The sequence below is a fragment of the Bombus terrestris genome, chromosome 5 (assembly GCF_910591885.1).
Source record: "Bombus terrestris chromosome 5, iyBomTerr1.2, whole genome shotgun sequence".
In the NCBI taxonomy this organism is placed as follows: Eukaryota; Metazoa; Arthropoda; class Insecta; order Hymenoptera; family Apidae; genus Bombus; species Bombus terrestris.
The window spans coordinates 6,711,372-6,739,366 of NC_063273.1; the positions used below are offsets into that span (position 1 = coordinate 6,711,372).

At 40.3% G+C, this 27,995-nt stretch overlaps 1 protein-coding gene and 1 long non-coding RNA gene across 8 annotated transcripts; one reads left to right on the forward strand and one right to left on the reverse strand.

Moving 5' to 3' along the window:
* Window positions 1-94: 94 nt before the first annotated feature.
* Window positions 95-27,933, reverse strand: LOC100651075 (serine/threonine-protein phosphatase 2A 56 kDa regulatory subunit epsilon isoform). 2 transcript variants are annotated; one of them, XM_003395514.4, is made up of 10 exons: window positions 27,033-27,933; window positions 26,666-26,959; window positions 3,678-3,874; window positions 3,402-3,596; window positions 3,169-3,299; window positions 2,966-3,083; window positions 2,571-2,846; window positions 2,254-2,483; window positions 1,976-2,121; window positions 95-1,892 (listed from the first exon to the last, which is right to left on the reverse strand). In XM_003395514.4, coding segments are annotated over exons 1-9 (1,584 nt in total). In that variant the 5' UTR covers window positions 27,034-27,933; the 3' UTR covers window positions 95-1,892; window positions 1,976-1,979. The 2 variants fall into 2 exon arrangements, with proteins under 2 accessions (XP_003395562.1, XP_048262173.1); XM_048406216.1 differs by lacking the exons at window positions 26,666-26,959; window positions 27,033-27,933 and adding an exon at window positions 23,722-23,825.
* Window positions 17,882-25,998, forward strand: LOC105665740. 6 transcript variants are annotated; one of them, XR_007224211.1, is made up of 6 exons: window positions 17,882-20,354; window positions 20,487-21,267; window positions 21,458-22,575; window positions 22,649-23,107; window positions 23,538-23,672; window positions 23,752-25,998. It is a non-coding gene; the product is annotated as an uncharacterized LOC105665740 (long non-coding RNA). The 6 variants fall into 6 exon arrangements; XR_007224210.1 differs by lacking the exon at window positions 21,458-22,575 and having other exon boundaries at window positions 17,907-20,075; window positions 20,169-20,354; XR_007224212.1 differs by lacking the exon at window positions 21,458-22,575 and having other exon boundaries at window positions 17,915-20,354; window positions 23,752-23,993; window positions 24,281-25,998.
* Window positions 27,934-27,995: the final 62 nt, after the last annotated feature.

A 27,995-nucleotide genomic window follows, 5' to 3' on the forward strand; every position in this document is an offset into this window, starting at 1 on the left:
TGTATGATAGACTATCACAGTGTAGCTCGCGTTTGTAGTCGTAGGATCTCCTATTGTTCTAATCTTTTGATTATATTTGTTTTTTTCTGCCGCAAAGTATGGAAGTACTTATTTGCAATGGTTTCGTATCCAATTTTTGTAATTATGCTGTCATACAAATGCAGTTTTTACGATATAAAAAAATATTAATATATCGTTAGAATTCCTTATTGTAGTATATTTGGAAATGTACTAAAAACTAAGTTAGCCCAAACATAATAATTATTAAAATTCTGTATTACTGTCGGAAAGATAGATGAAATGCTTGTATATCTAAAAAGAAAAAAAAAAGAAAGAAAAGGAAGAAAGAAAAAAGAAAATAGGCCACGACAAAATATTTTAGTAATCTATAGTGTTACTGATGCTTAATCAAGCAGCGCTTAAGAAAATTAGAGAGTAGAAATAAATTAGACATTCGTTTAATAAAGTGTCTATTTATGCGTATAGAACTCTTATGAATTTATCCGTATTGTTTTTTTTTTGAGTCACATTACAGCATTTACAATAATTATTTATTTCAATTTATTTTTGAACTAATTTTCATGAAGTGGAGATAAACAGTGTACAATGTAAACAAAGTATGCTATGAGATGAGGTAAAACATATTTGACATAAAAAGAATGGAAAATAAAACATAACAAATATGTTAGATGTGTTTCTCAGCTACTTCATGAAAATATGAGCAAGCTGTCACTCATTTGTTAACCATCTATTTATTAAGAGCTACTATTGTTTATTATTATTATGCAATGGTAAGAAACTTTAAAAACGATCCCACGTCTTTGCGGTGGCCTGTGGGAGCACAGCTCCGAATAAATCTTATGCATTGTATCTCTATTATTTATTATATTTATAAGCAATGGATATTTTGGTACAATTAAATTTTTTTATTGTATACTTGCCCCTCGCATCTTTATTTTTTTTATTTATTTTTTATTTAAAAAACAACATATTTTTTACGTTTTTTGCTTCAATGAATTGAACCTTATTATTCAATAATATTATTTCCGATATGCGACGAGCATATCGTCACGGCTCTCTTTCTTTGAAAAAATTTATTCCGTTTGCTGCGGGCATGCAGTCAGCACAATGTTAGTATTTGTAGCACATCGGTCTGTACGTTACACGTATTTACCACAGTTCAGTGTATTCGTGTATGTGTAAATGTGTAATTTGTATCATCAATAGTACTATATTTTTATAATATATTGTATTATATATATATTTATATATATTTATATATTTACCTAATTTTATTATGTTTTGTTATAGTTATCATTATCATTAATGCGAATATATGATACATTTCAAACAACGTCCCTGCTGGCTCTGTTGGAGGTGAGAATCAGAGTAAGGTGGGTCAGTCGTGAGAGGACATTAGCCATTTAGAAACTGAAGCAAATGTCACATGCAAAAATCAATATTATAACAATATATTTTATCTATTTGAATTTACATCTTGATCGTCTCCTCCCACCGAGCGCAGCTACACCTTAGTTCAGAAGGGACTAAAACATCGTCGTATTATGTGCTGACACTGAGTACATTGTACAACTTAAATCATTGCTATTAAAGAAAAAGGAAAAAAGAAAAGTAGAAATTAATGTACACAATAAAAATATTAGAACTCATCAATCATTGCATCGAAGAAGAATAAAATTACTGATTCTTTCATTTTTCTCTTCTCCACTTCGCCCGTTAGGCTAGTAACTAATGAAAGAAATTACATTACATCAAGAATGCCATTGTGAGACACTTTGCTCCACTAACAACAGTAATTTTTGCATGTAGTGTATGGACAATCGATGTAAACTAAGGGCTAATGATTGGGTAATTTGGGAGTGAATTTCCACCTGTAATAATAATACGTTTATTGAATGTTATATATATTTATGCACTCAGAATATGAAATTATTTAATGGATATAGTTAGTTACCAGCTCAAGGGCGGGCTCGTGTCGTAGGTGTTGCTGTGGCAGGAACTGGATTGTTGAAGGCAGCAGCAAGCGCATTACGTCGTTCTACCTCCAATTCAGTCAGTTTTCTCCACAATTCGTCTCTTTCCTTTTCTCTCTTCTTTTCTCTGACATTATAAAATATTTCTATAGATTACGCAAAAAGCTACCGACGAGTTTTTATTTAGTTGTTTTTCGGAAAGAACTAAGCATCTTTTAATAGTTATTTCATTATTTTCGTAAAATGTAACACTACTTACTTTTGCCTTTCAGACTTATAGCTGGCAGTAAGTTCATCGAAGAGCTTGCTATTCATTTCCATAAATGTTTTTAAAACGTTATAAACAAGGGCTACGATCGTCTGATTCCAATGTTCCTTGCTAATTCTATACAATGCCGGGAACATAATTCCCATTATTACATGATTGTTTTCTTCAATTAGAGACATTATATATTCATTATTCCAATAGTACAGTGCTCTTTCTGCAACCTATGGATAAAGGAATTTTGTTGGTAAAAAAATTTTAATGATACTTTTGTGTCCTAAATTATCCTGTAAAAAATATCTCTCAAATACCTGAAAGTGTGGCGAAGAGACACAACGTGCAATTTGCCTGAATAAGGGTTCTTGTATTTTAACAAATTGGTTAAGTTCTATCACGTCCAAGATCTCTTCAATTTCACCAAGGAACATTACCTCCTTCTGGCTACATATTTTAGGCCAGAATTTCAGGAGGCCTCGTATAACAGGCTCTGTTAGGGTTGCATCCTTTTCAAGAAATTGTACCACACAATAAGCTAACTGTGCATGATATAACGATAAGCACTTTACTTTATGTAGTGGTAACAGCACCTGTAACAAAATAACAATACATAAATCACATTGTAAAATATATTTTCAATGTATATTAATTTACTCTCATTATATAATCAGCTTTCTTATTTTTATTTTTTTTTTTTTTTTTTTTTTACCTTAACTAAGAACTGTTTGTGCTCAACTTTTAAAGGAAGAGCAAAACCATTTATAATGCTACCCAAAATTTCAAGAAGTTCACCAACTCCATTGAAATGCTCAGTTTCATATACAAACCTATAAGAATAAGCAGTTAAAGAAAAAATGTATTTTATACATATATATCATATATTGCATGAATTTTGTTACTTTATTCAGATACCTCAAGAAAATGTTACTGATTTGTTTGCGTATAAAGGCTCTAAGACCAAGGAACTTCCCATAAATACGATGCAAAACAGTTTTCAAAAAATCCCTTTCCCTAGGATCCTCAGAATCAAATAACTCCAGTAACTACGAACAGATAACAAATATACTATTGAATCAATTAATCTATTATTAACAATAAGTGTTAAATATAGAAATATTATATGTTATAAGTTGCAAATTTTATACCTGTAAAACAAATTTTTGGTCAATAACTTTTTTGCCAATCGTAGGTTGAAAATCTGAAGATTCAAGAAAGCGTAAAAAGAATTCATAAACCAATTGCAAATGAGGCCAACTCGCCTCCAATGTTGGGTCATCTTCTTCAGGATCAAAATCGGGAGTATCACTAGGTGGTAATGTGCGAAATAGATTTGCAGAAATCTTCAACAAACGTATTATTATGTCGAAAATATTCTACGAATTAAATTACAGGTGTAAACATTATTCTTATGCTATATTTACCATTTTAATGATTTCGGGATATACAGGCTCTGTAAGGACGCCTCGACCAGCTGTGATGTATTCGACTAATTCATTGAGTGTACTACGCTTAATTTCTTTGCCTTTAAGATCCGCCATCGGATCCATAAAATCAAAAGTCACACAACATTGCCGGAGTTTTCGGATGAACAGTTCTTCCTGTTCCGACGGTGTAACATCTGTAACATTTCAATAATCCCATTTAAATTAAATGCAATACACATTTTTTTATAAAAATTTTCTAACTTGTATGTATATCGCTATAAGTACCCTTCTAAATTAAGTTTCATCGTAACTTACGATCATTAATGTCGTTATTACATAGTTCATAATATTAATAACTCGATATATCAGCTATGAAGAGCATTAATCCTAATGTAGTAGGATGAACAAACCGTGAAGAGTTACTTCTAGTTTGTTTATGGACTGCAGTAACATCTTTGGAGTTGGTTTCGAATACCGTCAGTAATAAATTTATTCTATCAAACGGATCTACATGACCGATGAACAAAGAGATATCTAACTGAGCATTTTTACTCCTTTCTCTTTTCTTTAAATAAATATATTCGTTTCTTCTAAATTTCGATAATTTAACTTTCGATGGTGACGGATTTACCATGAAGTACAAAAGTGAAGTAAAGATTCTTACTAAAAAGTAAAAAAAAAAAAAAAAAAAAAGAAAAAAAAAGGAATTTGGAATGAGGCAAATAGAAAAAATAATTATCTTTTGGTATTTATTGAATATGTTTTTTTGCTTATAAACATGTGATCATAGACTTCTTTCTTGTTATTGTACCGGCAAATTGTTCGATATCTCAGTTGAGGTTATACATGTCAAGTGAGGTTATGGTATAAACGACGCGCACGCGCCATGCGGCGCATATGTAGTCGAATGTTGGCAGCACTGTAAGCAGAATATAATAAATGTCTTTTAGAAGTGTTCAAGCGCCACAGTGATTTTTCCATCGCTTTCAAGCGTTAGATGTCTTTATTTTTCTTTTCCTAAAATGCAATGAAGTATAATTCTCCTCCGTTGCTACATTTTTAATTATAATCTCGATGAATCGCAGTCACATGACAATATATATATAGAACATGTTTTTCAAATATTTCAAGAGAAAGTAGACCGATCAAATTTGTTTATCTGTTACTCATATTAGATTTTCTGTTTTGTGTTTGATGCCTCACTGGCGTCAGTTCTAATCGTTAATTACCCGTCCGTTGATTTAAACGACTCTTGCTAATTTACTCTGCCTTGAGAATTCGTTTGCCTTGTGCACAAGTCAACGTTTATTTTTAAAATGTCTACAACGTCTTATTACCGATAAAACGAATACGTTCGTTTAAAAACTGTCGGAAAATACGTACAATGATTCATGAGTACAGTTGGGAACCTAACCGTGTATAATGGCACGTAGCAAAAATTCAAATCAATCTTTTTTATATTTTCCATAATCTTTTCTCAGCCATCATTAGTAATTCGATTCATGAAACTATTATATTTCATTTTACATTTTAGAATATGTAGGCGCCACGAAAGTGGAAGTTCGTTTCACTTAAACGTAGCAGTGAGTTCTGACCTAATTTATACTCTTGCATAATTGATACGCGATCGTGATGTCAGATGCCGGCAGGGGAACATACATAAATCGATATTCAAAGGAGAATCAATGAAAAAAAGACAGCTATATACAGAAAGGCAATGCATGATTTCCACCGAAGATTGGTGAAATCATATATCGAGAGACGACGAAATGACGTCTGATCGCAGCCGCGCTTTATTGAAAATTTTTAACGAGAAAATAGCTGCCGCGGTATAAATTACTGAGTTCTATTAGCGTGTCTATTCGAGAGAGAGAGAGAGAGAGAGAGAGGGAGAGAGTTGAAAGTTCTCCAGCATGTTAGATGGAGATTTCATTCATCGGAGCGATAGAAAAGGAGAACAAGAGGAAGAGCGCAAAAGACTACTGCCTTTCCTCGGTGTCCTCTTTTTCTTCTCATCCGTCAACCCCACTCTCTGGCCATTTCTCAGTTCCTATTTCTTTTTGCTCGTAAGGTATTGATTTACCTAGGTGGTGAACTTTAAACTCGCATCACCACTCGTTCCCTCATTCATCTTGCGGCCTTTGATGGTAATGCAAGGAAAATTACGCTCGTCGCGACAAATTAGGTAATGAATCTTCTCTATGAGCTGCCATTTTCTATTTTTGCCACTGAAAGGACAAAAATTATCTTGTGATCCGTGAATGGGATTAAAATGTGCAAAACGGTAAATTCGTATGTCCTCGCGAAGCATTTTACACGTGTGCCTGCATTTGTACGCGTCTTACGTTGGATTTGAATTATAGATTAGGTCAGAATTCGTAACTCAGGAATCTGCAAGGTATATCGGATAGACAATTAAAACGATTAACAATCATATATAATCGATAACGTGCAAATGTATATATCTATAGCTTTTCAAATCGTAGATTACGCTATCGGGTAAGATAATTAACGTAGAAGGCCGTGACGTTAAAGCAATGTCGCTATTTGCTTGTTAAAGCGAGCTTCCGTGATGTGATACTCTATAACTGTTTATTATAATGCGAAATCTACGATCTTTGAAACGGATCAATAGCAACGTGTTTTATCAATGTGTAGATAAAACAATCGATTCGCAGATACTTGCTTATATCACGCAACCTTTTTCTTTAATCTTTTTATTCGCTAAAATAATAACTATTCGCCGATATACAATCTAATATTCCTTCATCATATCCTATCGTATTGTATTTCTCTCAATTATATTGTTTTCTTTTGAATTGGCCATGCACTGGTGCAACAAATCAATCAGAAAGTTCCCATTGAGCGTAAAAAACCATTTGGCTTGCACTTTATATTCTATCAGCCGCCGATCGCTTCACGCTCGATCCTCGCGTCAAGAAGATCTCGCCAAGTAATTGAAAATGATCCGGATCATCTGGAGGCGGAATGAATTAACGCGAGCTGCTAGCCGACTCGATGGAAAAACGTGGATAGTGGATGGTAAAAAGCAGTCGAGAAAAAGGGAAAGAACAAAGGGGAGGATGAAAGGGAAGAAAAGAAAGAGCGGAGGATAAAAGGAGTGAAAGGAACGGGAGTAAAATCTTAGCAGCTGATAAAGTTGAAAGGATGCTCGGAGGTGAATGCAAGGAATTACAAGACCGTACGTTCTTGCATAAAAGTCGTGTGTACACTGTGCACGCACGATCGCGAGTATAACGCTCGTCGGTCGAGTAGCAAGTCATTAAAACGTTCTCCTGGCGAAGATCGTTTTAATCGGTAATCGAGAAACGGCCGGCGTGACGTCTCCGCTACATCAGCTTTTATTTAATAACGTTACTCTCTTCAATTACGCTGGTCTGTACTGATCGTCTCGATTTTACCAGTTTATGTAATTGCACCGTACGATACGCGTACGAAGGAAAGAGCACGAAGGCGTGAAGTACGTGAGCACACGATGGATGAATGAAATTTCGAGGCAATGATTTTTGGCCGCGATCACGAACGTTAGTATATCGCTAAAGTGGCCGGTAAAAATAGCCGATAGGTGGCTCCCGGCGTACCACGATTCACGAGCTTCGTTCGAATATTACCAGACGCTATAATCGATTGCAATGGGAAACTCGTTTTTCGCGTTTGCCAGTGAAGAAGAAAAAAGAGTGCATACATAAGCCGTTGAGAAGTCACATGGATCAACCTCGTAAGTTGGAAAGTACAGAGAAGCGATAAAGTTACAAACACTGTCTTCCAGATTTACTTTACAAACTTACTATTCTTTCGAATTCTACTTACTTCTACTTTTAATTATTTCTTGCGATAAGCAAACTTATGGGAGCTGGAAAAATCGATAAAGAGTGGAGTTGGTCAGTTTGACCGACCGAGAAGCTCGTATACAGCGAGGTAAATGGAATATTCGCAAAGAGTTCGAGTCAAGAGTGTCCTGTACGAAATATCCACATATTTTAAAGGAAATTCTCTGCCGAATCGATGGTGATAATTGCATAGCTGCATTTTGCTCGAGACACCAAAGCGCACCGAGTCGAAACGACGATTTCGTAATTCACGGACGCAGCCCGTGCGTAACAGATGGCCTTTATCACGGCGGATAAAAAGAGACACATGATGCGATCTATCGATAAAGATGTAGATGTCATCTGGCGATGAATTTAGTTGGAAGCACCGATCGAAAGTATATAGAGTATACCATCGGACTGGGAACGCGGATACGCGTGAAATGCGCCACCATCAATTGCGATCTACTTATTGCGAACGCGTCGTGTGTGAAGTATAGGTGAAATCGCCAGCTGAATATTCCAGCTATGCGACCTTGCCAATGCGTTTAAGCGACGCGGATGGTAATCGCGCGAGCGCGACCGATGTTTTCGGTATGGCGAAAAACGACCACGAAAACATCGAGGGAGAATTAGATTGGGGCAAAGGCGATCCATTGATTCGAGCTTCGATCAGGTTATAAGGAATCGACCTTACATTGATCAAATTTGAGAACACCTTTAGATACAAACGCGAGACACGACTGTCGAAAAACTGTCCTTAAAACTTGTCCTTAAAACTGTTCTTCTTTCCCTCTTGTTTGTCGTTATTTTCACCAGCGATTGAGATTTCGACGTCGACGTGTTTCGATGGTAAAAAAGTGCCAGAAGAGGAAGGTAAGAGAGGAAGAGGGAGGATGGGGACACGATGAACAAAGTTTGTTTGGTTTATTTGCAGATCGGCGAACGAGTCACGAAGCAATAATCGTTGTTTTCTTTATGCAATCGAACAGCCTCGATAATTTCGTATATTTCGATACGCGGCCACGGCACGAGGAGAGCCTCGATTATTTCGCTTCATTTATTTTCGGTCTGCCGGCAAACATCGTCCGTTCCACTGGCAGGCATTCTCGACGTAATTAAAAACAGGAAACTTTTCTAGAGCACGATGAAACACGTCGACTGTCGCGGCTATTGGCAGCACCGGCGAAAATAATCGGAAGCGCCTCTCCGTTCTAGCTTTGTCGTTCGTCCAACTTCAATCACGATTAATTGGTTTTGCTTTATCGATGCGTCGCCCGTACATAATAATTATCCTCGGGGAATGGACCACGTTGTCGCGGGCCTAAGTAACTTTGCTTTCTACCAGACTACGCTACGTGGCCTCGATGAATTTATCGAATTATGCGATTCTCCCTCTCCTTCTGTCGCTTTATTTCTCTTGCCCTCTCTGTCTCACACACGCAAACGCGTCGGTGTAGCACGCGAAAGGCACACGCTTGTAACGTAATACAAAGGAGAAGAGGAGGACGTCCGGTTGTTGCCAAAAGGTAGCACGCGCCAGGAGCGGAAGATGAAGGAAGGAAATCATCGTCGAGATCGTCGAACGTCATTCGCGAATGACGACACCCGTGCCTCTTCTGCCGGACATTCGGAGAATTGACACTGTGCCCGGAATCGGCGGCTTGCGACTCGTCCAAAACATAATTAGGATTTCGCTAGCGCACCACGACGATGTCTGTGGCACGCGGTGTGCCGTGTCGCATGTCGGAAGTGCGATCTTATTATCCGTTATTAGCAGAGATCGAGTTTGCATCATGCGAATCAGGGTCGCGGGCTGTGTGTTCCGATCAAATGCAAGGGAGCCGTCCAGCGCTGTCACGTTTTTGAGCGGCCGCCTTTTTCCATTTTCGTTGTCATCGTTGACGTAAGAACAGAAGCTTTATTCTGACGTAATCTGACCGTTACGTTTATTCGCACGGATAATAGGATGCACGACGAACGACGAACGGGAAAATGTTAGCGAAAACGACGAAGAAGATTAGGAGTATGAAAGAGGCTTGTAGCGGAAAACGAGCGAAGCAGAAAATAGAAAAATGTATATGCTTGATGGCAGAAAGCTGCACAGTTAGAATTATGCGTGGTCGGCGACGAATCACGTACACGATCATCTACCGATCTAGCGTGTACGTATTTATAATTTCATTCATAACACGAGCTGCACTTTCACGTACTCTGCCGACCGTAGTCGTAACGTTCGTGGCCTTGTAGCATGAATGTTGCTTTTACGACTACATTCGCCCACCGCATGATTCTTTGACGCAACGAAAGAACGTCGAAACGAGTATCGCAGCGATCTGGCTACGCTTTATTCCTCCTTTCCTCGTGCAAAATTACAGTCAGGCTACGACGCTCCAATTGTCAATTTACGAAACCAAAAACGATCGTCGAAATGCGAATACGTTGATTCGACGCCGATCGTTTATACACTGTGTGTCACATTGGACAAAGAAAAGCCGAGGAAAGGAGAACAAAGCGGTGCCGGAATCGCGTCACGTACATCTGGCTCTTTCTCCGCTATCACCTCAACCGTGGCTTGCTCGAAGTTCACCAGCTACAAGAACAAAGACCATCGTAGGTCACGGAACGAAGAAGATAGAAAAGAAGGCTAAAGGAATACCGGAAACGATCCACCTGCTCGATTCTCGCGTTCTTCCCTTTAACGATTGTCGCTGAACGATCGGTGGTGTTACGAACCGGAAGCGAATGTTTTCAAACAAGAGGAAACGCGAATTTGCCTAACTTGAACCAACGCGAGCTAAACGATCTCGGATTACGAGGGTTTGTTTAAGGGCTATTTAATATTGCTCGCTTAAACGCACCACCTGGAGAAACTTTCATGGGCACGTTCAAGCTATTATAATTCCGTTGGCCAATTCACGGACGTGACACAGAAAATACAGGTCGAAACTGCTGTACAAAATAACGGATGTGACTGGAAGCACGGTAACGATATTTTATCTTTTAATACCAAGTGGTTAGCGGTGTATTTGACGTTGCAAAAACTGTGTCGGGAGGAGCACGAGGACTTCGTTTCGCGAGAAGGTACATGGTAAAGGGGTGGAGCATAGCGAGGTACAAACGTTCTCGGATCGGATGTCGAGGAAAAGCGGCAAAGTGTCGCGAACAGCGACGATCGAGAGGAAGGTGGGCGCGAAAAACAGAAGGCAATCTCGAGGCGTCGTTTTAATATTCTCGAAGAGCGAAGAAGAAAGAGGAAATGGACGAAGAGGTGGCGTGAAATCAGAGGACGGATGATCGCAGGTCTGAAATCGAGGACGAAGCAAGAGGCAAACGAGTAATTCGTGGTTTAGTTAGGGTTTCGGGGATGGGGGTGGGAGGCAGGCTCGAACGCTTCGAATAAAGGAAGAAGACCGGAGCAAGAAGGACAAAAAGAGATGGCCGGAAAAGAGAGGGTAGAGCGTTCGTGTGCATACTAGGAAGGAAGGAAGAGAGAGAGTGGTACTGGTAGAGAAGAGAAGGTAAAGGAGAGCGTTCGAGGCAGCCGGTCGCCGGCATTCCGGATCAATACTCCCACCGCCGTCCCTTCTCTGGGGGTTCGTTGGGTGGCCCGGCTCTTTCTCCTTCTCTCCCTTTACCTTTCACCCTCGACCCTCTTCTTCCATGTCGCCCTCTCATCCTCCCGTTTTCCGCTTCTACTTCCAGCGAACGCGTATAGGTATCGGTGAATCTGCTTCGATTCTCTATCTTTCCTCCCTCTCCTTACCATCTTTCCGGCATCTTTATATCTGATTTTTCTCGCGTCACCTGCTGATCAATTTATACCGTACATCCTATACACGTTGCATCGTGTTTTCCTTCAATTTCCTTCTCCACTGATTTCTTGACAAATATTGGAAACGATACAGGGTGGTACAGAAGGAACACGAATGGAACAGGAATCTGAGAAAATTGTGAAAACCAAGGAAACCGGCTTTCATATAAATCTGAAATTTTGCACGTTGCTCTTGCATCACCTTGTACTTGCACCTCGGTGCAGAGACAGAGGATGATTCACGCGTGTTCGCGGTAAATAATGTCTCGCAATCGACTCTGTGTCTGCTAATCGTTGAGAATTAACCTTTTGAGTGCTGTGGGCGCATATAGGTGTCTGGCGAAAGCTATCGGTGTGGACTAAGGACATATATATGCGCTTTCTGTAAGTGCCCGGCATGGGCTAAGGACGCATGTATGGGTTTTTCAATTTTTCCGAACATCTACGCAGAAGTAATACTATTACGTTTGTGTGAAATAAATATAAATGCATTCCTTACGGCTGTAAACAAATGCCAATAGTGCTTCGTTATTGTTGAAGTGATCACCACTTGTAAGAAAACTCTACATCTGGTTTTTTTAGTTTTCTCAAGCACTGAATTTTTCACACACAACTAAATTATTAACTTGTGTTATATTTACTAAATTTAGTTTTCTAGTTTATTGTTTTCTAGTTTATTACCCAAATTCTAGTTAACTGTAAATTTCAATGTTTATAATAAATAATTAAAAATAACAAAAAAATAACGCTCTTGAATCATTTAATCTCGTGCAAAAGAATTACTATAACTTATTACGATTTGCGCTTTGAATAGTCAATCAACAGAGTTCGGTCTAACGAAAAAGTATTCCGTCCACAGCGATCGTCAGCGCTAGACGCGCGCCGTCCGTACGGACAACATAGGCCGCGAGTATTCAGCATTCAAAGGATTAATAGGAAATTCGATCCTTCGATGACACTGTCACGAGAAGAATCGATGCGCAAAGTGATTCCGGTACGCGAGAATGCGCCGACCGGACTCCACGCGTGCCGTTACGTAATTCTCATTAGCAGAATGAGACGACATAACGCGAGACCGTATCTGAGATCGCGCAGGAAGGTCGACGTTCCGATGATGTCACCGAGGTGCCCTGCGCTCGGTACGCCACACGCTCCACGATCGATTCCGCGATTCAACCCTCCCGCCAGGATCTGGCTTTGCCGGCACTTTATTGCTTCGGCACAGTTAACTCCCGTCTCGTTTACGCGATACGTGACCTCCCGTATCGCGGTCCGATGCCAAGCAAACAATTTTTCCAGCCGGTTTTGCGAGTCTCTCTGTTTGGTGAATTATTCCAGGGCCAATAGGATTTAGGTGGATTTTATCGGCGATCGCCGATCTCGGTGGATATCGAGTCTCTAACTACTCTCAGCAACTTTTTTCCCCCCGGGAAATTGTCTTTATTGCTTGTAAATTCTATTCGATCTTGGTATATGGAGGTCAGAGTTCGCAAGCCTGTTTCCAATCTAGCCAGGCTCCAATAATATCGGAAGAAGAGAGAGCGCGATTAGTCGCAAATAAGCTTCGATGTATCCTGTTACGTTCATCTCTGTTATCGTCAAGCTCATTAACTTCAGGGTTTTCATCCGGTTCGTAAACCACGTGAGATATAAACTGTGAAACAAAGTGGTTTATAACGATGGAAAAGTCGAGACTGAGAGAAAGAACGAGAGTAATTCTGCATAAAGGATGAAGTTTAAAAAGCGGCCGGTTAACTGGAAGAAATTGAAGTGAGCGGACAACGTGGTTGAAAGAGGGCGACCCGTCAAAACACGAGACGCTTTCACGAGACACCGTCTGTGGTTCCCTTTTTCTCGAAGATGGCCGCGACGCGAGCAGAATCCCTGACCTTCTTTAATTAGGAAAGCAACGACAAAGTTAACGGGCGAGAATTAACGAGGCCTGCGACCACGACGAACTCCGAGAAACGGGATCGAGGAACGTGGCGCGCAACGAGACCGTGTCTCGGATGACTCTATTAAAATTCTCTTCTATCAACGCTTCTCCTTCTGCTGTTCCCTCCTCCGCTCTCTTTTTCCTCGAAGAAAATTAACCATCGTCTATGACATCGTAAAACGTGGCACGCAATTTGTCGCCCGTAACGATCGAAAGGTCTCATTGTCATTCGATATCGAATACTATCTATGTACTTTCGATAATTGTTCGTCATTACGATGATATCATAACGAAGGAACGTCGAGAACGGTCGTCACCTCGTTTCCCGTTAACGAGCGTCGTTTTTTCGCTCGTTCGACCGTCATACATATTAATTTGGTTGGTGGACTAAAAGTTTCCAGAATATCGTTTAATTAGCACGAAGAGCTTCGGACTTATTTTTAACAAAATTGATAAAAGTAATCGTTCCGCATCGAGTTTCATTGAAATTCCTGGATGATTAAGGGAGGCGACTTTGCTCGAGCGACCCTTGTGCACCGACCCGTTTACCCGGGACCGAGGCATTCGAAATTACCATGTTGATTCAACGATGGAACGTGCCTGCCAGGAGACACTTTCGGATGATACACCGATTTACAGCGAATAAAACTTTATCGGTCAGTGTTATCGTTGCGCGGCGAGAGAAATTGCGAGAGAGTTAGGGGAGGATCGATCGATGTTTCCTCCACGCAACTTATTTTTACTCGAAAGAGAGTTTACTTTTTCACACTTTGCTTTCGTCCACCTTCTGCTCTCGTATTCCTCTCGTAGAGGTAATAATATCGACGAGAATCAAGGTGATCGTTTTAAGCGGTTCGATCCGTGTATTTCTGTATCCCTCGTCGGTGTTATTCTTCGAAGAACGGTCAACCGCGATAATCGTATTTGCTGCATAATCGTAAAGGTGTAATGTCCTCTGTCCGGATCGTGGCGCGTCGAAGGGAACTTCCCCACTGAAAGGATGTACCTTTTGCTTTCGTAACGCGCGCGTCACTGTTAAGACGTTGCTCTCTTTCTCGCTGGTTACGTAATCTTTCGAACACGCCAAAACATTACGAAACAGACACAGAATGAAAGTCCTCGAAATCTCTGTTTGCGTCCTTATTCGAAAATATTTTTGACTATCTTGAAAGTAAATCTTACTTTCGCAGTGAAATTTGGTTTCGGAGTGTGAGATACAAGTTACAGTTTAACAGAACCTGCCTATTTACTAACGTCTGACGTTTCACTCTGTCGCGAACATGGTAATTTGCGGTTCTATGCTGGAACCATTGACCTCTCACCACATACAGTGCAGCATTCGCAGAGACATTCCGAGAAAGGTACGAAGAGACTAATTAGCGTGCGCCGGAACATTAAGGACTTTAGGACTCGACACTCTCAACGATTTAACTGATTTACTATGGTACGCGACACCGATACACCTAATTAAAATTTCCTCGTCTGGTATCCTTCGAAACAAACATTCGCGTTCGTGTAGATGCCGAGTAGATAGCGGTTTAACTACAGTAATTGAATTAACGATGGTATCGCGTAATCAGCGAGTATCAGCCTTTTATCGTGCTAGCTACGGCGATATAGCTTATTTCCTGTTGGAGATTTTCCGATTTTTCGCTGAGATAATAAAACAACCAATGTCTTGTTATCGACACGTTATCGTCTCTCACGATTGGTAACAATCCCGTTTATCGAGGCATCCATAAGATTTTTTATTATTTTCGCGATATACGGCCCTCTGGATATTCGATCTAAAAAACAGTTTGTAACTTTGAAATGTTTGCGTGTTCTCTTCGTGCCGATGTCCATTAAGAAAAAGAGTATTAAAGTCAACGTTAAAATCCGAAGCTCGAGTATCTGATCGATTTGCTAATTGGATCATTAAACGTAGTAAACTGTCGCGTTAAACTCGGCCGAAGCTACGTTTTCTCCATTGCATTTTTACCATCACGATGAAGAAACGGACCCTTGACCGCGTGGTTGGTCCCAGCGACTCTTTCCGAGTAGAGCGTGTTGCGCGGCCAATAGATTTGGATGGAATCCAATCTTTGATTAAGGAAAAGGGTCTCGTTCCTGTGTGTGAATAGTTGTGTTTCACAGATGGACTGCTTCCAACGCCAAGGATGCTACAATGGATCGTGATTACGGAAGAAGCGGACCATCGGATGTACAACTCGATTTCACGAGCAAATTGCGCGTGTGAGATGCATGCTCGCGATACACAGACGTTCCACTTTTAATTCGATCGATAATAAAAAGGAAAAACGAGGAAAATATGTATCGAGTTAGGTCCTCGAGTTGGATCCGCTTTAATCAGCGTCGATCGTCGACAAACATCTTGAAAACGGTCGGCGTGTTTGATGTCTACAACGATCGACATCTCAGCACACAATTGTATTCTTCTGTAATGTATTCAATGAACTCGTTTCGTGTTCCAATTACTCACCACCGTCGTACCGCCGTATCTACATTTGCACAGCTTTGGTCAACCTCTTGTGTTCGCTCTAATACCAATTAAAACCATTGCCAATTTTTTCGATGTAAAGCTCGGTTTAAAGGTATCCAGGCTACAGAAAAAAATGTATAGAACTTTCTGAGACCTTCAGCAGTTCGAGAATACAAGTTTCGTGCAAGGACACCACGAAGAAACACCTTGCCGCTAGGCATCAAGCGCCCCCTAACCAGAGGAAGGAATTTACGAGCTGGAGGAATGTAAATCGATCGTGCATACTCGTAAACCGTCGTCACGATCTATCGGATGATCTTTCCGTCTATTATTCCGCTTACTTTAATTCGGTTTCAGATGCGGATCGGTTCATCACCGCGGATGAAGCCGTGTTTAATCCTCGAATAGACAAAGGCTCGATAAATCGTTCGAGGGCAGTGATTTATTTCTCAATTTTGCGATCGGTGGCGCGCGTTCAGCGGTAATTTACGACTGGAAAAAGGAAAGTGGCGTTTACCGGGCGATTCGTACTCGAGGATACTTAACGAGACTCGATGATTTTCCGCCGTGAATCACGCGTGTCGTTAATCGCGCCAAGGAACATAATTAGCAACCCACATCCCGCCTTTGTTCGACGCGATCGGCGAACAGATGTTTAATTGCTTTTCTCTTCTTTGCGCTCTTAAACTACGCCGTGCTCTTTCGAGGAACGTCATTTTTTCATCGTGCGCGGCGTACCGAGAGAAACAAAAGCGACAAAATGTAGAACTCAAGGCAATCGTGATGCCGAGACAGCGATAAATTCGCCTACCAAACAAAACACTTAATTCCCGATTGCAAATGGGCAATGTTCGTTACGTAATTGTCAAGATGACGATAATTTCACAAAAGATAAACAAAATCAACGGTTGAACGCTTGGCAGCTGACAGGGAATTCAACTTGTTGATGATACAGCCCATCGTGTTCCGAGGCAAACACTTGTGAAAGAAGCGGAGGGCAAAAATTGAAGGTAAAGTGTACGCGGTTTTCAACCGTTCCAACCACTTGGGGATTAAATCGAGTTCTACGTCGTGGATGTTCTCTCACCCTGTCCTCCGACACGATATTTTTGCTGACGATTGCGTACAAACACGAACACGGATTCTGCCGATGCCGTGGCACGCTGCTGCTCTTGCAATTGCAGCCGTATACTCCAACTCGACCAACAACTGTTGGATATCGGCTTGACCTCGACAATGACTCACGGGTCATGGTACTGACCGTTTCTCTTTCACCTAGGACTTTCTTTCCGCTTCTTCTGCATAACGAACGATACTTATGCACGTCTCAGCCCCACGAAACTCTTCTATCGATCACGGCTACTCGACGTTGCAATCCAAGTATCCGTTGCATGTACGTACATGCTTCTATACGTATCCTAGGCCTTAGAGTCATTGACTCCGTGATAATTTTCAATGACCTTTATCTATTTTTATGGCGCGGAGCTCTATGGTTTACAGACGATGCGTGTTCCGACGAACGAAACGTCTGGAAACCGAAATGCGTATATTCGATTGCTTTCAAGTATAAACATCGTCGCAATACACATCCGCTATAACCATAACTTAACGCGCATCCTATTTCTATTCCATCCGATGGTAGGAGTTCTTAGGAACGCGTCGGATTCGAGAAGCTTTTAGGCTTGATCAATCGCTGCGAGTAGACGAATAAAAATACCGAAAGAGTAAACTTGAGCGCCATGGCCATGAGCAACGATTGTTCGTGAATCATTGTACGTGTTTGCTTTTCTAACTATAAATACGGATACATGGATCGTGACCTCGTTCTTTCCTTAATTCTCAAGCACACTCGACCAACGCTCGGTCTCTCGCGACGCGTCGATGGTATCAATCAACCGAAGATTTTTCATTTCCGCAGAAAGCATTTGTGTACGAAAGCTTATGAATAACAATGATAAAGAGTGGTTAACGTCACGCGAGATAACTCGAGAAATGAACAAAGTAAGTCGATCTATAAAAGGAAGGAACTAAGCTCACGACTTCTGGTTCTCGCAATGTCAAGTCAGCTCACGTTGAAGAATTTCCTTTAACCGAGCAGTTCACTGAAAAGAATTTTTATATAGATACAATCTGTGTTGTAAAGACGTTTTGAAATTTCATTAGCACCATGGCAAGACACAACCATCACGATTATATCGATAAAGTTCGAAACCAATCTGAAAATGTATGTACAAGTTGTAAGATGTTTACCGCGAATATATATTTGATGGAAAATTAGAACGAATAGCCATCTATACGGTAAACGTTAAAGACGGCCCCACTGAATATCGAGGTGAGATATATACTCGCAGCAAATACCTCGTACATCATCTACGTACATTTTCAGATTCCTTCGAAACTTTACGAGTATAATCAAGATCGCCGGGGTCCCATTACAATGTTAATATAACACATACAGTACGTATAGTACATACGGAAAAGGTTTGTTAAGTGTGCAAATATTTTCGTGAGTCACTGTATATGTTCGAGGCAATTATTCACAGTATACGCCAACGTTTTACTGAAAATGAGCGAGATATTTTCAATAAATGTCTTGCAACTTCCGTAAACCTTTCTAAATTCGTTTCCAACTTTACCGCTATAATCGCGATGGACGCGTTTCGTTACGTTACCAATGGAATTACAAAACGTTTCCTATAATACCGCATTACGGTTTCTACAAGCGTTCCAATACCGAGCTACTTCTATATTACGTCTGTTTGCAATAAATTTCCATTTAAAAGGAACGAATAAATATGTGTATATATGTTGCACTGGAATCGCTAAATCGAAACAGCAGACACACAAAACAAACTCTGTCCCCTGGCAGGTACAAAAATGTGCGTAGAATGTCGAACGAATCGAGACCAATTAGCGGAATGGCAAAGAATGTTAAGCGCCGCGACACCATTCGTCGCCTCTCTATTCATGTGTTCTCCCCGTCCATGCACTCGCCGCTTTTCGCGCGATATTCCCTCTCCCACGTCACCGTTATTAGCGGCAGCCTGTTTTCTCCCTTTTAACGACTCCCGTCAATGTCAATGCCAGAAACGCGTACCGCGAGATTCTCTCTTCGAGTTTGTTTACGATCAGGAAGAGAGAGAGAGAGAGAAGTGGACAAAGGATGAAAAAGATGGATGCATATGTCACTCTATTAACATAATTATTGCGAAAACCTTGGAGATACGTACTATATCCTGGCGTAAACTCGACGCAAATCGAGGCGGTTTGCCGACAGCGAGCGTGTCGTGGGCATCGATCGATGAATGGTGTTCTCGCGACCATAGTGGCGCTCGCCTCGAAAACCGTACATTTTTCACCGGAAACGGTTTAACTCTTTGACGGTGCAATAAGGCGATGAATAATTCAGAGCGAACGATTTAGAAGATAAGTTGTCTTATTATTCTTAAGGTCTGCTGCGTTTCTGATATCAGATTTGTTCGACTTATTAGAAATATGAATTTACTTTAGTGTTGAAGCACGTAAATTTCAAATATTTGTTTCATTTAACTCGTCGACGGTGTAATTAAATTACGAAGAATGTGAAACGAACAATTTAGAAAATAATTATGTAACTCGCTATTCTTAACTCTGCCGCGGTCCTCGAGTTGTTTATGTCTTAATCTTACTTTAGCTTCAACCTTAGTTTCGATCTTGCTTGAAACGAGATATCACGCGTATAAATAACAGGTCTTTCGTGTTTTGCTCAAATTTAGGACAATTTTCTAGCGATGAACGTACGGTACGCTTGAAAATGGCTCAAAAGAACCAGCGGCGCGTTAAAACGCGCTTTCCACCGAAATGGAAATACCGATCGTATAATAAGCAGATTGAGCGGATGGTGAGCTTGCTCCAGATATTCTGCAACGAGGTTTAAAGGAATTCGGCATTTATGAAGAGCAACGTGCGAGCAAGCGGAGTCATCGACGTACGAAACGAGTTCCAAAGGATTGGATGAAATTCATGGGCGTGTTTTATGTTCCGAGATTAAGAGGTGGGGGACAAACGGACGAGAATTCGAGAACGTTTCGCGTTCGTGGTACAACAGCCTCTTAATCGAATAACAGGTGTTCGAAATGGCCTCACCAGGACTGGTTTACGTCGATACTTCGTATCGTCCGAATCTCGATGCACGCCAACTCTTGCGCATCTGTTTGACACGTAAAAAAAAAAAGAGGGGTTATAAATATAGTGTGGCTTCGCGTTCATTCCCGCTCCTAGGAGAAGTTAAAAGTTGCTCGGCGTATAATTCACGCGGTAGCTTTAAGTGGTGATATTTTAGAAACAGTACCCGGTATTTATTACGTTGCCATTTTGAATTTTTCGCCTGAGATATGTCTATAAATACGTAGGCATTTATTTTCGAGTTACCATATGATGATTACAGGGAGAGGATGCAATAATTACAACTTTGCTAACTTCCTGATTTTTACGTTACTTAGTGGTGAAAAGAGGGCACTTTAATATACCGTGGCTAAAAAGACATAATTAAGAGGCGCAACCTACCCGGCCCGAAGATGTAAGCTCTTTAGCGATGGATATGAAGTTATATGAGAGAAATTAACGGCATACGGTAACGGATTTTAAAATTGTTTTCATATATATATAGAAATAAACACAATTAACATAGAATTTTTCTAATGTACACCACATACCGCAACATTTTCCCACTCATTTTTTCTATTCTATTTTCCTATTTCCATAGAAGATTCCTTTCCATTAGTCGCGGTGATACAGTGCTCTTCAAGGAATTTTAACATATCATCGTCATTAATATCTGCGTACGAAGTAAAAAAGCAAGGAAAAAAGAAGAAAAACAACTATAGTAAACAACTTGGTAAGGAGCAGACAGTAAACGACAGGAAGAGACACGCCTACGACAATTAAAGGCTTAAACGCATCATTCTAATGTGACCATTAAAACAGTTACACCACCATCTTCATTTCTTGTAATGATCGTTGAATCTAAGCGATTCGAGCATTGCTTGCGCTATAAGAGACAAACAAGGGGAAAAACAGAACATAGAAAAAAAAAACGAGATAAAAGATTAGAGAAAACGAGGGAGAGAGAGAGAGAGAGAGAGGAAGGGAAGAAGAAGGCGGATACAAGCAAATAAAATCCGCGTTAAGACAGTAAGCAAACGAACGGCATTTGCGGTGTAAATGCGGCTTAAAGATTGACGCCGCACGAAACAAGCTCGCCCACTCTCATCGGGCGGAAAACTGCGCTATCATCCTTCTACACCACAATGATCTTGACAGTGACCGTAGCGATCAATGGCGCCGTCAATTAGGCGAATCGCGTACTCGGGTTTATGGCCAACGTATCGAGGACGCCGAGCCACGCGTTATCCTGGAAATTTGACGACTACTATCAACGTCCATGTAACATGGTTCACGCGCTTCTTTCATTCTACTCTGCGTCTCAGTTCGAAAACTGGATATGACCCACTGAGGACTACGCGCAGAAATAAAACGTAAATCAAGTAAGTTACATATAATTTAAAAAAAAGATAGTTTATCATAGCGATGTATCATCATATCCATTATACGCATCTAAACAAAATAAACAGCGAGAAGTTATCATAAAAAAGAAAATAATGTATAGATTAGTGAAAATTCTAATTCTCTAAAAGTATGTTATCATTTTCTAATTCTTCGTCAATTTTACTGTAGAGTTTCGCCAACAAAACCAATAGTTTCCTGAGATTCGTATGTTTATTGTATTCATATGCAAATCGTGACTGTGTTACGTTCTGGGGAAAGGAGAGATTAAATTATGCAATTCAAAATAAATAATGACTACACCGGCATTCAATAACTACGATACTATGAGGAGACACGCGAAGGAATTTCCGGGAGAGAATAAAATCATAGTAATCTTTATACACATGATATGACAAGATCGATCTAAGGAACATCTTCTGGTATTATAAAACGCTTTTCGAGAACTGGAATATTTGTTCACGGAGCATCGTTCCAGGAGAACGCGTTGCTTTATAATATCGTTGAACTAGCTTGGTTGCCTTCGCGAACGCGAACCCTTTTATCTCTTTGAAGCTGGTCGGGTTAGAGAGCAGGCCTCGCTTAATGCAATAACGTTAATGCATCACCAGACAATTTTTATTTCGTCCGCACAAAGCACGCTGGCCTTGAAGCGCGGCCGGAAACAAGGTGGATCGGTGTTATTGCAAATCTCTGAGCAGTGAATCGCGTTAAAGGGAAGAATGGAGTAAAAAAACAACTAAAGCTCATCGATAATCGTTGAATATAGCAGTCTAACAAATAGGTTTCCAACGTTAAAGGTTTCATTTGTTGTCGAACGACTCTCGAATCGAATTTCTCGCTGAATTCTATTATGGTTACAAGCAGAGTAGAAAATAAGTAGTTAAAGTAAGTTAAAGTCGAATCGAACGCGATAAACGGAAGGGATGGAGAGGGGGGAGGCGCAAGACCCGTGAGAACCCTCCAGGAAACCGGAAGTGTACGAAATTAGTCCAATTTCGTGCGCGACAAGTGGAAAAACGTCGGCCACTGGCAGTGGCGACTCCACTCTCGAGGGCACACGCGTGCCGCAACGGGAATCCGCTAGGTGACTCGCGTGTGTATTCGCCGCTTAAACCCCGATTAGCCTGCTAGAGGGCCTAATAACGAGTAATACCCTAGCCGCGTCATCGAGTTTAAACAGATTTCGCAACAGCTTGCGACCTCTTATGCATATACGTTCGGACTGACTTGACTGCCTATTTGGCTGCTGATTCCTCTTTAAAACCTAAGCAAATGTTCTAACATAGGTGAATTACCATTTGTACGAAACTCAACTCGTTCCTCAATCTACTAAATTGTTTCTCGTTTCCTTGCTTTTAGACGAAATTGGTTCACGGTCACCGAGAATGTGCAAAGTTTAAGGAAGATCGTTTGAAATGGACAAACGACTCTATATATATATATAGATGGCGTAAGGAAGTGGTAAGGAGAACGAACAGCTTGTTTTCTACTCGTCGATAAATCTGCGGCTTCTTATCTGTCAGCAGAAGATTACAACGATCGTCCGGCGATGTTGTAACAACTAACAGCCAATGATATATTGGACGAACGAACATTGCTAGACATTTCTTCAATGACGAGTGTACCATGTGATCTAAACATACGACGACGCGTTCCTCGAACGTCATCACTTCGACCCGTGATCCTCGGACACATTGGTCGCACAGTGTTGTCAAATTCAACCTCGAAGAACTTACTCGTTGGTAAATATTATTTACGCGTGTAAGTAGTACGTTCGGTTTAATAAAACGGAGCTGCTGTACGGGCCGAACTGTTATTGTAAATATATTATACATAAATAAATGAACGAATCCACTCTTGTCCCGTTGCTTTGTCTCGAATGGAATCAAACGACTCGTAAAGCTGTTTCCTGATACTCAAAGAATATTTAGACACGGTTAACTCGTAATTATGAATCGTAATAATGCTGAATTAAATAAACATTTATTGTACAGAGCCTAGAGAAGTTTTTCTAAAGGTCGTGTACTTTGATCGAAGGATGTAGAAGGTTTCAACGAGATCTTTTAATCAATCGAGGCTGATTTAATTTAGTCGAGAGTTTCGAGATCGGAAACACGGTAAAAGTTTCCCTGTCGTTTGTACCTTAACGATTAAAACTTCAAAATACTTGGGCTGCTGAGCAACGCAAACTCGTAGGCTGACACACCGGCCGCACACCTACGTGTTTCTAAATAAGTCTTATTCGTAGGTTGGCTGCACCGTGGAAGCGAAACTTATATCTTCCTCGATCTATCCGTCCGCCAAACCATTCTCGCTCGTATTATTATCTAAACGCGAATCTTCACCGCCAGCGAAGAAAACAACTCTCGTAGCGTTGCGAACGGTAAGCATTGTATATTAACTGTGTACTATTTTCGAAAGACTACACCTACCTACGAATGAAAAATAATCAATCATGATAGCTGCCCATCGCACTTTCCATCATTGAGGAGCATCTACGGGTGAGCACTCGGCGACACCCCGCAGGACGCTTCAGCTGAAAATCCTCTCAAGCACTGCAATTGCCGGCAGGAGTTCCCCCCGAGTATGTAACCGGTCCCAAACACATTTGCCCGCTTTGGTCTTACGCCACAGACTATACTCTATGCAGCACATAAATCCCGCATGAAACCGGGCTTACCATGGCTACGACCCTAGTGCCAAGGTATTACGATTCACCACGTACTACCAGACCGTGCCTACGGTGACACGTATATCTTTGAATTAATAAAAATCATTAGTTTGTTTACCAGACGTATCAAAGTTATTGATGTAGTTATAGAATGAATGGATATTGGTTAGGTTCATGTCGATTCATCGCAACTATATTAAATATATTTCGATTCTTGTTTAACCGAAAATTACTCTTCCGTGTAACATGTGGCACCGCGTGTGTCGATACGTAAACGCACGTATACACACGATACTTGAGTGAAAAACACGTGCATATAGGTTATGTACGCGGTACGCGAGAAAGAGACGATGAGAGAAACCGAGCGTAGAAGTAAAGAGACAGGAACAAGTGTAAAGAGAAGGAGAGAAGCAAAGAAGACAGTAAGCTAGTGAACGAGCAACAGAGAAAGAGAGACTATAAGGACTACTGCCGTTTTATTGGCAGAGGTGAACGACACTGCCTACTGCAAGGTGGATGCCTGTATTTCGCATAACCGCTCGTCGTTGGAACGTGCTATGAGTTTATGGGTCACTACGTACTGTTTTCAAGCACCTTCTTACGAAAATAGTATGAATTCGTTGAATCGAAAATATGTTGACATCGGAAAGTCGGCAATGTTTGCCTTTATTATGCCTTGTTCATCTGTGTCTTGTAGTTAAAAAAAACATTATTTCTGGATAATACAATATCATTATTACATCATCTAATATCGATATTTCTTGTAAAAATAAGAATGGATAAAATAAGTGTTCTCGCGTTACAAGCATGCTCAAGATGATAACAATTACCAAATAACTGACTTATATTAAAACACGCACACGTTGTATACACCTCTTAATTTCAATGCATACACATACCCCTATGGGATTACCACATAAACGTGCAGCGACCTTTTTGAAAATTAAGAATTCATTTCACGTACAACTTCTAACTGCAAAAGATTGTACAGGTTATGTAAGAGCAATTCGAAGAACGAACAACAGAGAGGAACGGCCTGATCAACAAGAGTGGATTCTGAATTTAAGAATAATCTGATTTCGTTAACATTTGCTTAACGACTTAGCAATCAACAAGATAAAACATCAGAGCGAGCAATAACAATATATGACGTACAGTAACATGTACATAACGTGACAGAGATTTATAAAAACAGTGTATGTAAAAATACATACATATGTACATATATTTAAATTTTAGTTTTTAATTCATATAGAATTATGTGACTGCTTTTTAAACTCAATAATGAGCAATATTTGCAATTAAATTTTTCGGAAAATCGCCACTATAAAATACAAAATTTATCTATCTTTTGCGTTATGGTCATCGGCAGTTCTACACGAAATTTATATTGCAGGAAAATCGGTCGAGTAACGTGAACTGACCTCTGCTTTGCCGCTCCTCATCGATTTTCTGAACATACGTCAATACGAAGTACGCCAGACACGTATTCATGGAATTAAATACTACCTTCTTTTTCAATAGTCGATAAATAGAAATTTCTGTCAGTTTGTATAGCAGCCATGTTAAATATGTAAGGAATGAGAAATAAGATATTTTCGGTACAAACGTGCTTATCTCTAAATATTTTGAGGTTAGCTTCGGTAACTTTACGTTATCTTTATATCGAGCAATCTAATGTATAATATGCGAAAGCAATGTAAACTGCGCATTACTTAATGCTTTATCTGACATTAAATATTAAATATTAATATTGTATTGTCTTATGTTCAATGTATTTCTACAAAATTTGTATCAACTATGAAGAATTCATTTGATACACTCATTTAATTATTTGATCGTACAATTAGTAAAGGATGTGACAATTATATAAAAAAAGAATTAAAGAAAAAATTAAAATGAAATGTATCTCAGAAATGTATATGTTGAAATCATTAATGCATCACCTGGTAACTTTGTTTATCACACCAGGGTATAATTCCATTTCATCTGTATATTATGATTGCTCAATAAAATTACATATATATTGCCAATTGTATAACTTCAAAAATGTTTGATCCTCGTACTTAATAAGTAGATGTATCATTATAATAATCACACTGTAAATATAATTATGTTAAATCTACTATATACAGCACATATTACTTCCAAAAATTATAAAATAACATGATCAAAGATAGTATATATCTTACATTCTCACATCTTAAAGTCATTGAAGATAGATTCGCTTAGTTGTAGCATAGGAAAGCTTATATTAAGTCAGACACAACATATTCGTATTATTATGTAATATCTCTGTATAATGGATCCACTGAATAATCCATCTCTGTATAGATGTTATAATATTATAGCTCATACTAACTACAACATCAACGATGTTCAAATAAAGCAATAAATTTAATAGTAATTCCATATATTTTAAGTGGTTACAAGAACGTATAAGAATATGATAACTTTGCTTCGTCTGAACTTGCTTTATATCTTTAAATTTAGATGAGTATTCAGAAAACTTTAGATGTAAATTCACAACATTACATTATACCCTAGAGATATTACTCAAATAAATCATGATGAAAAAGATTGTGAGTGTTTCCAATAGTTCTCATATTCACGTGTCTCAGTAGTATCTTTGTAATATTATGACAAGAATGTGAATGCAAGGAAAGTCCAAGGGAGTAAATAAAGTATAGAATATCTGAACTAACCTTTGAGCTGCGGTAATTGCTGTAGCTCAACATCTTGGGAGTTGCGATAACGAGATGAACCCTGTGATTTTTTGGATTTTTTCTTAAGAGATCTCTTGGCAAAGGGATCTATCCGGTCCACAAAAGTCGTCGACGACATGTTGAGATTAGCAGAGGCACTATGAGAGCTGGAGGGAAGTGAAATGCTGGAGGCACTTTCGTGCCTCGGCTGCACTTTTTCGGCGTTGGACGCGACTAAAGAAGATTGCATCCACCCTGAGGAGGTCGCATTCCGTGTTGAAGAAGATGAATTCACTAAACACACAAGGAGAAAGCGACACTACACGATTACGAAGCGCACGTGGTGTACTTGAACACGGTAACCTACTGGTTCAGAGATTCCTGAAGCAGAGAGGGGTGAAAATTGATAGTAATGCGTGCATAGCACGAGGAGTTTTTCCGCGTAACAGAACTGAACGTGTTTTAATCGGAGGATGTTTGTCAAACGACGAGATCCATCAAGTTCACAGTTCGATAAAAATTCGTTGAACAATTTCCAGAGGTGGTTCTTGTATCGGTCGAGAAAAGGGGCGCGATCGCTTGTTAGGCGTTGTCACACGCGAACGCACGCCCCGTCGTACGTCGAATCTCCCACCTACACTGTGCAACACACAAGCGGCACCGTGTCTTTTTCTTGATCATATGTGGATTATGCGTTACCTGAAACCACGACCGGCCGTTTGGTCTGTGGCTCACTTGTTCGATTTTTCTCCGTTCGAACAAATATTTGATTCACGCCACCGGGAGACTGTGGAACGGCTGGCAGGCTTACCGTACCGTGCCTGCGTGTCGGATACCAAGTCGTGAAACAAGCACCGTTACGAAATAGCTCGTAACTTCTTTAGAAGCGGTGTTTCGCCACGTGAAATCTATTCCACAGAATTATCTTCCTTCCGCACGCGGTAGCCGCACTCCGCTCGCGCAGCTAAACGCACACACTCACTTAAACGCTTCGATGAGGGACACTGAGGCTCGAACAGCACTCGGCCGCCATCAGCTGCTCGGACCGACGAGCTTCTTTCATTTTTGCCGGAACGACCGACAGACCGTCAGGCGCTAAGTCCTGTCGAGACCTCTTCCAACAGTGTACCTTTTATTACGCGTACACAAGATACTACAATTTCGGCATCTACCGCACGTAAAATTTAAATTAAAAAGAAAAAAGGATCCTTCCACCGTCGCCCTCTTCACTTATTGAAAACCCGTCAAGAGGTGCCTTGTGTGCCTGAAAATAGTAATGTGCACTCGACAATCATCGGCCGGAGATTCCCGATCAAACACGAACATCCAC

Excerpts from the sequence above, each read along its gene's own strand:
- LOC100651075 (XM_003395514.4), bottom strand. Across the intron at positions 2,484-2,570 it reads TCTCTTCGCCACACTTTCAG|GTTGCAGAAAGAGCACTGTA; the intron begins GTATTTGAGAGA and ends CTTTATCCATAG. Across the intron at positions 2,122-2,253 it reads TATAAGTCTGAAAGGCAAAA|AGAAAAGAAGAGAGAAAAGG; the intron begins GTAAGTAGTGTT and ends TTATAATGTCAG.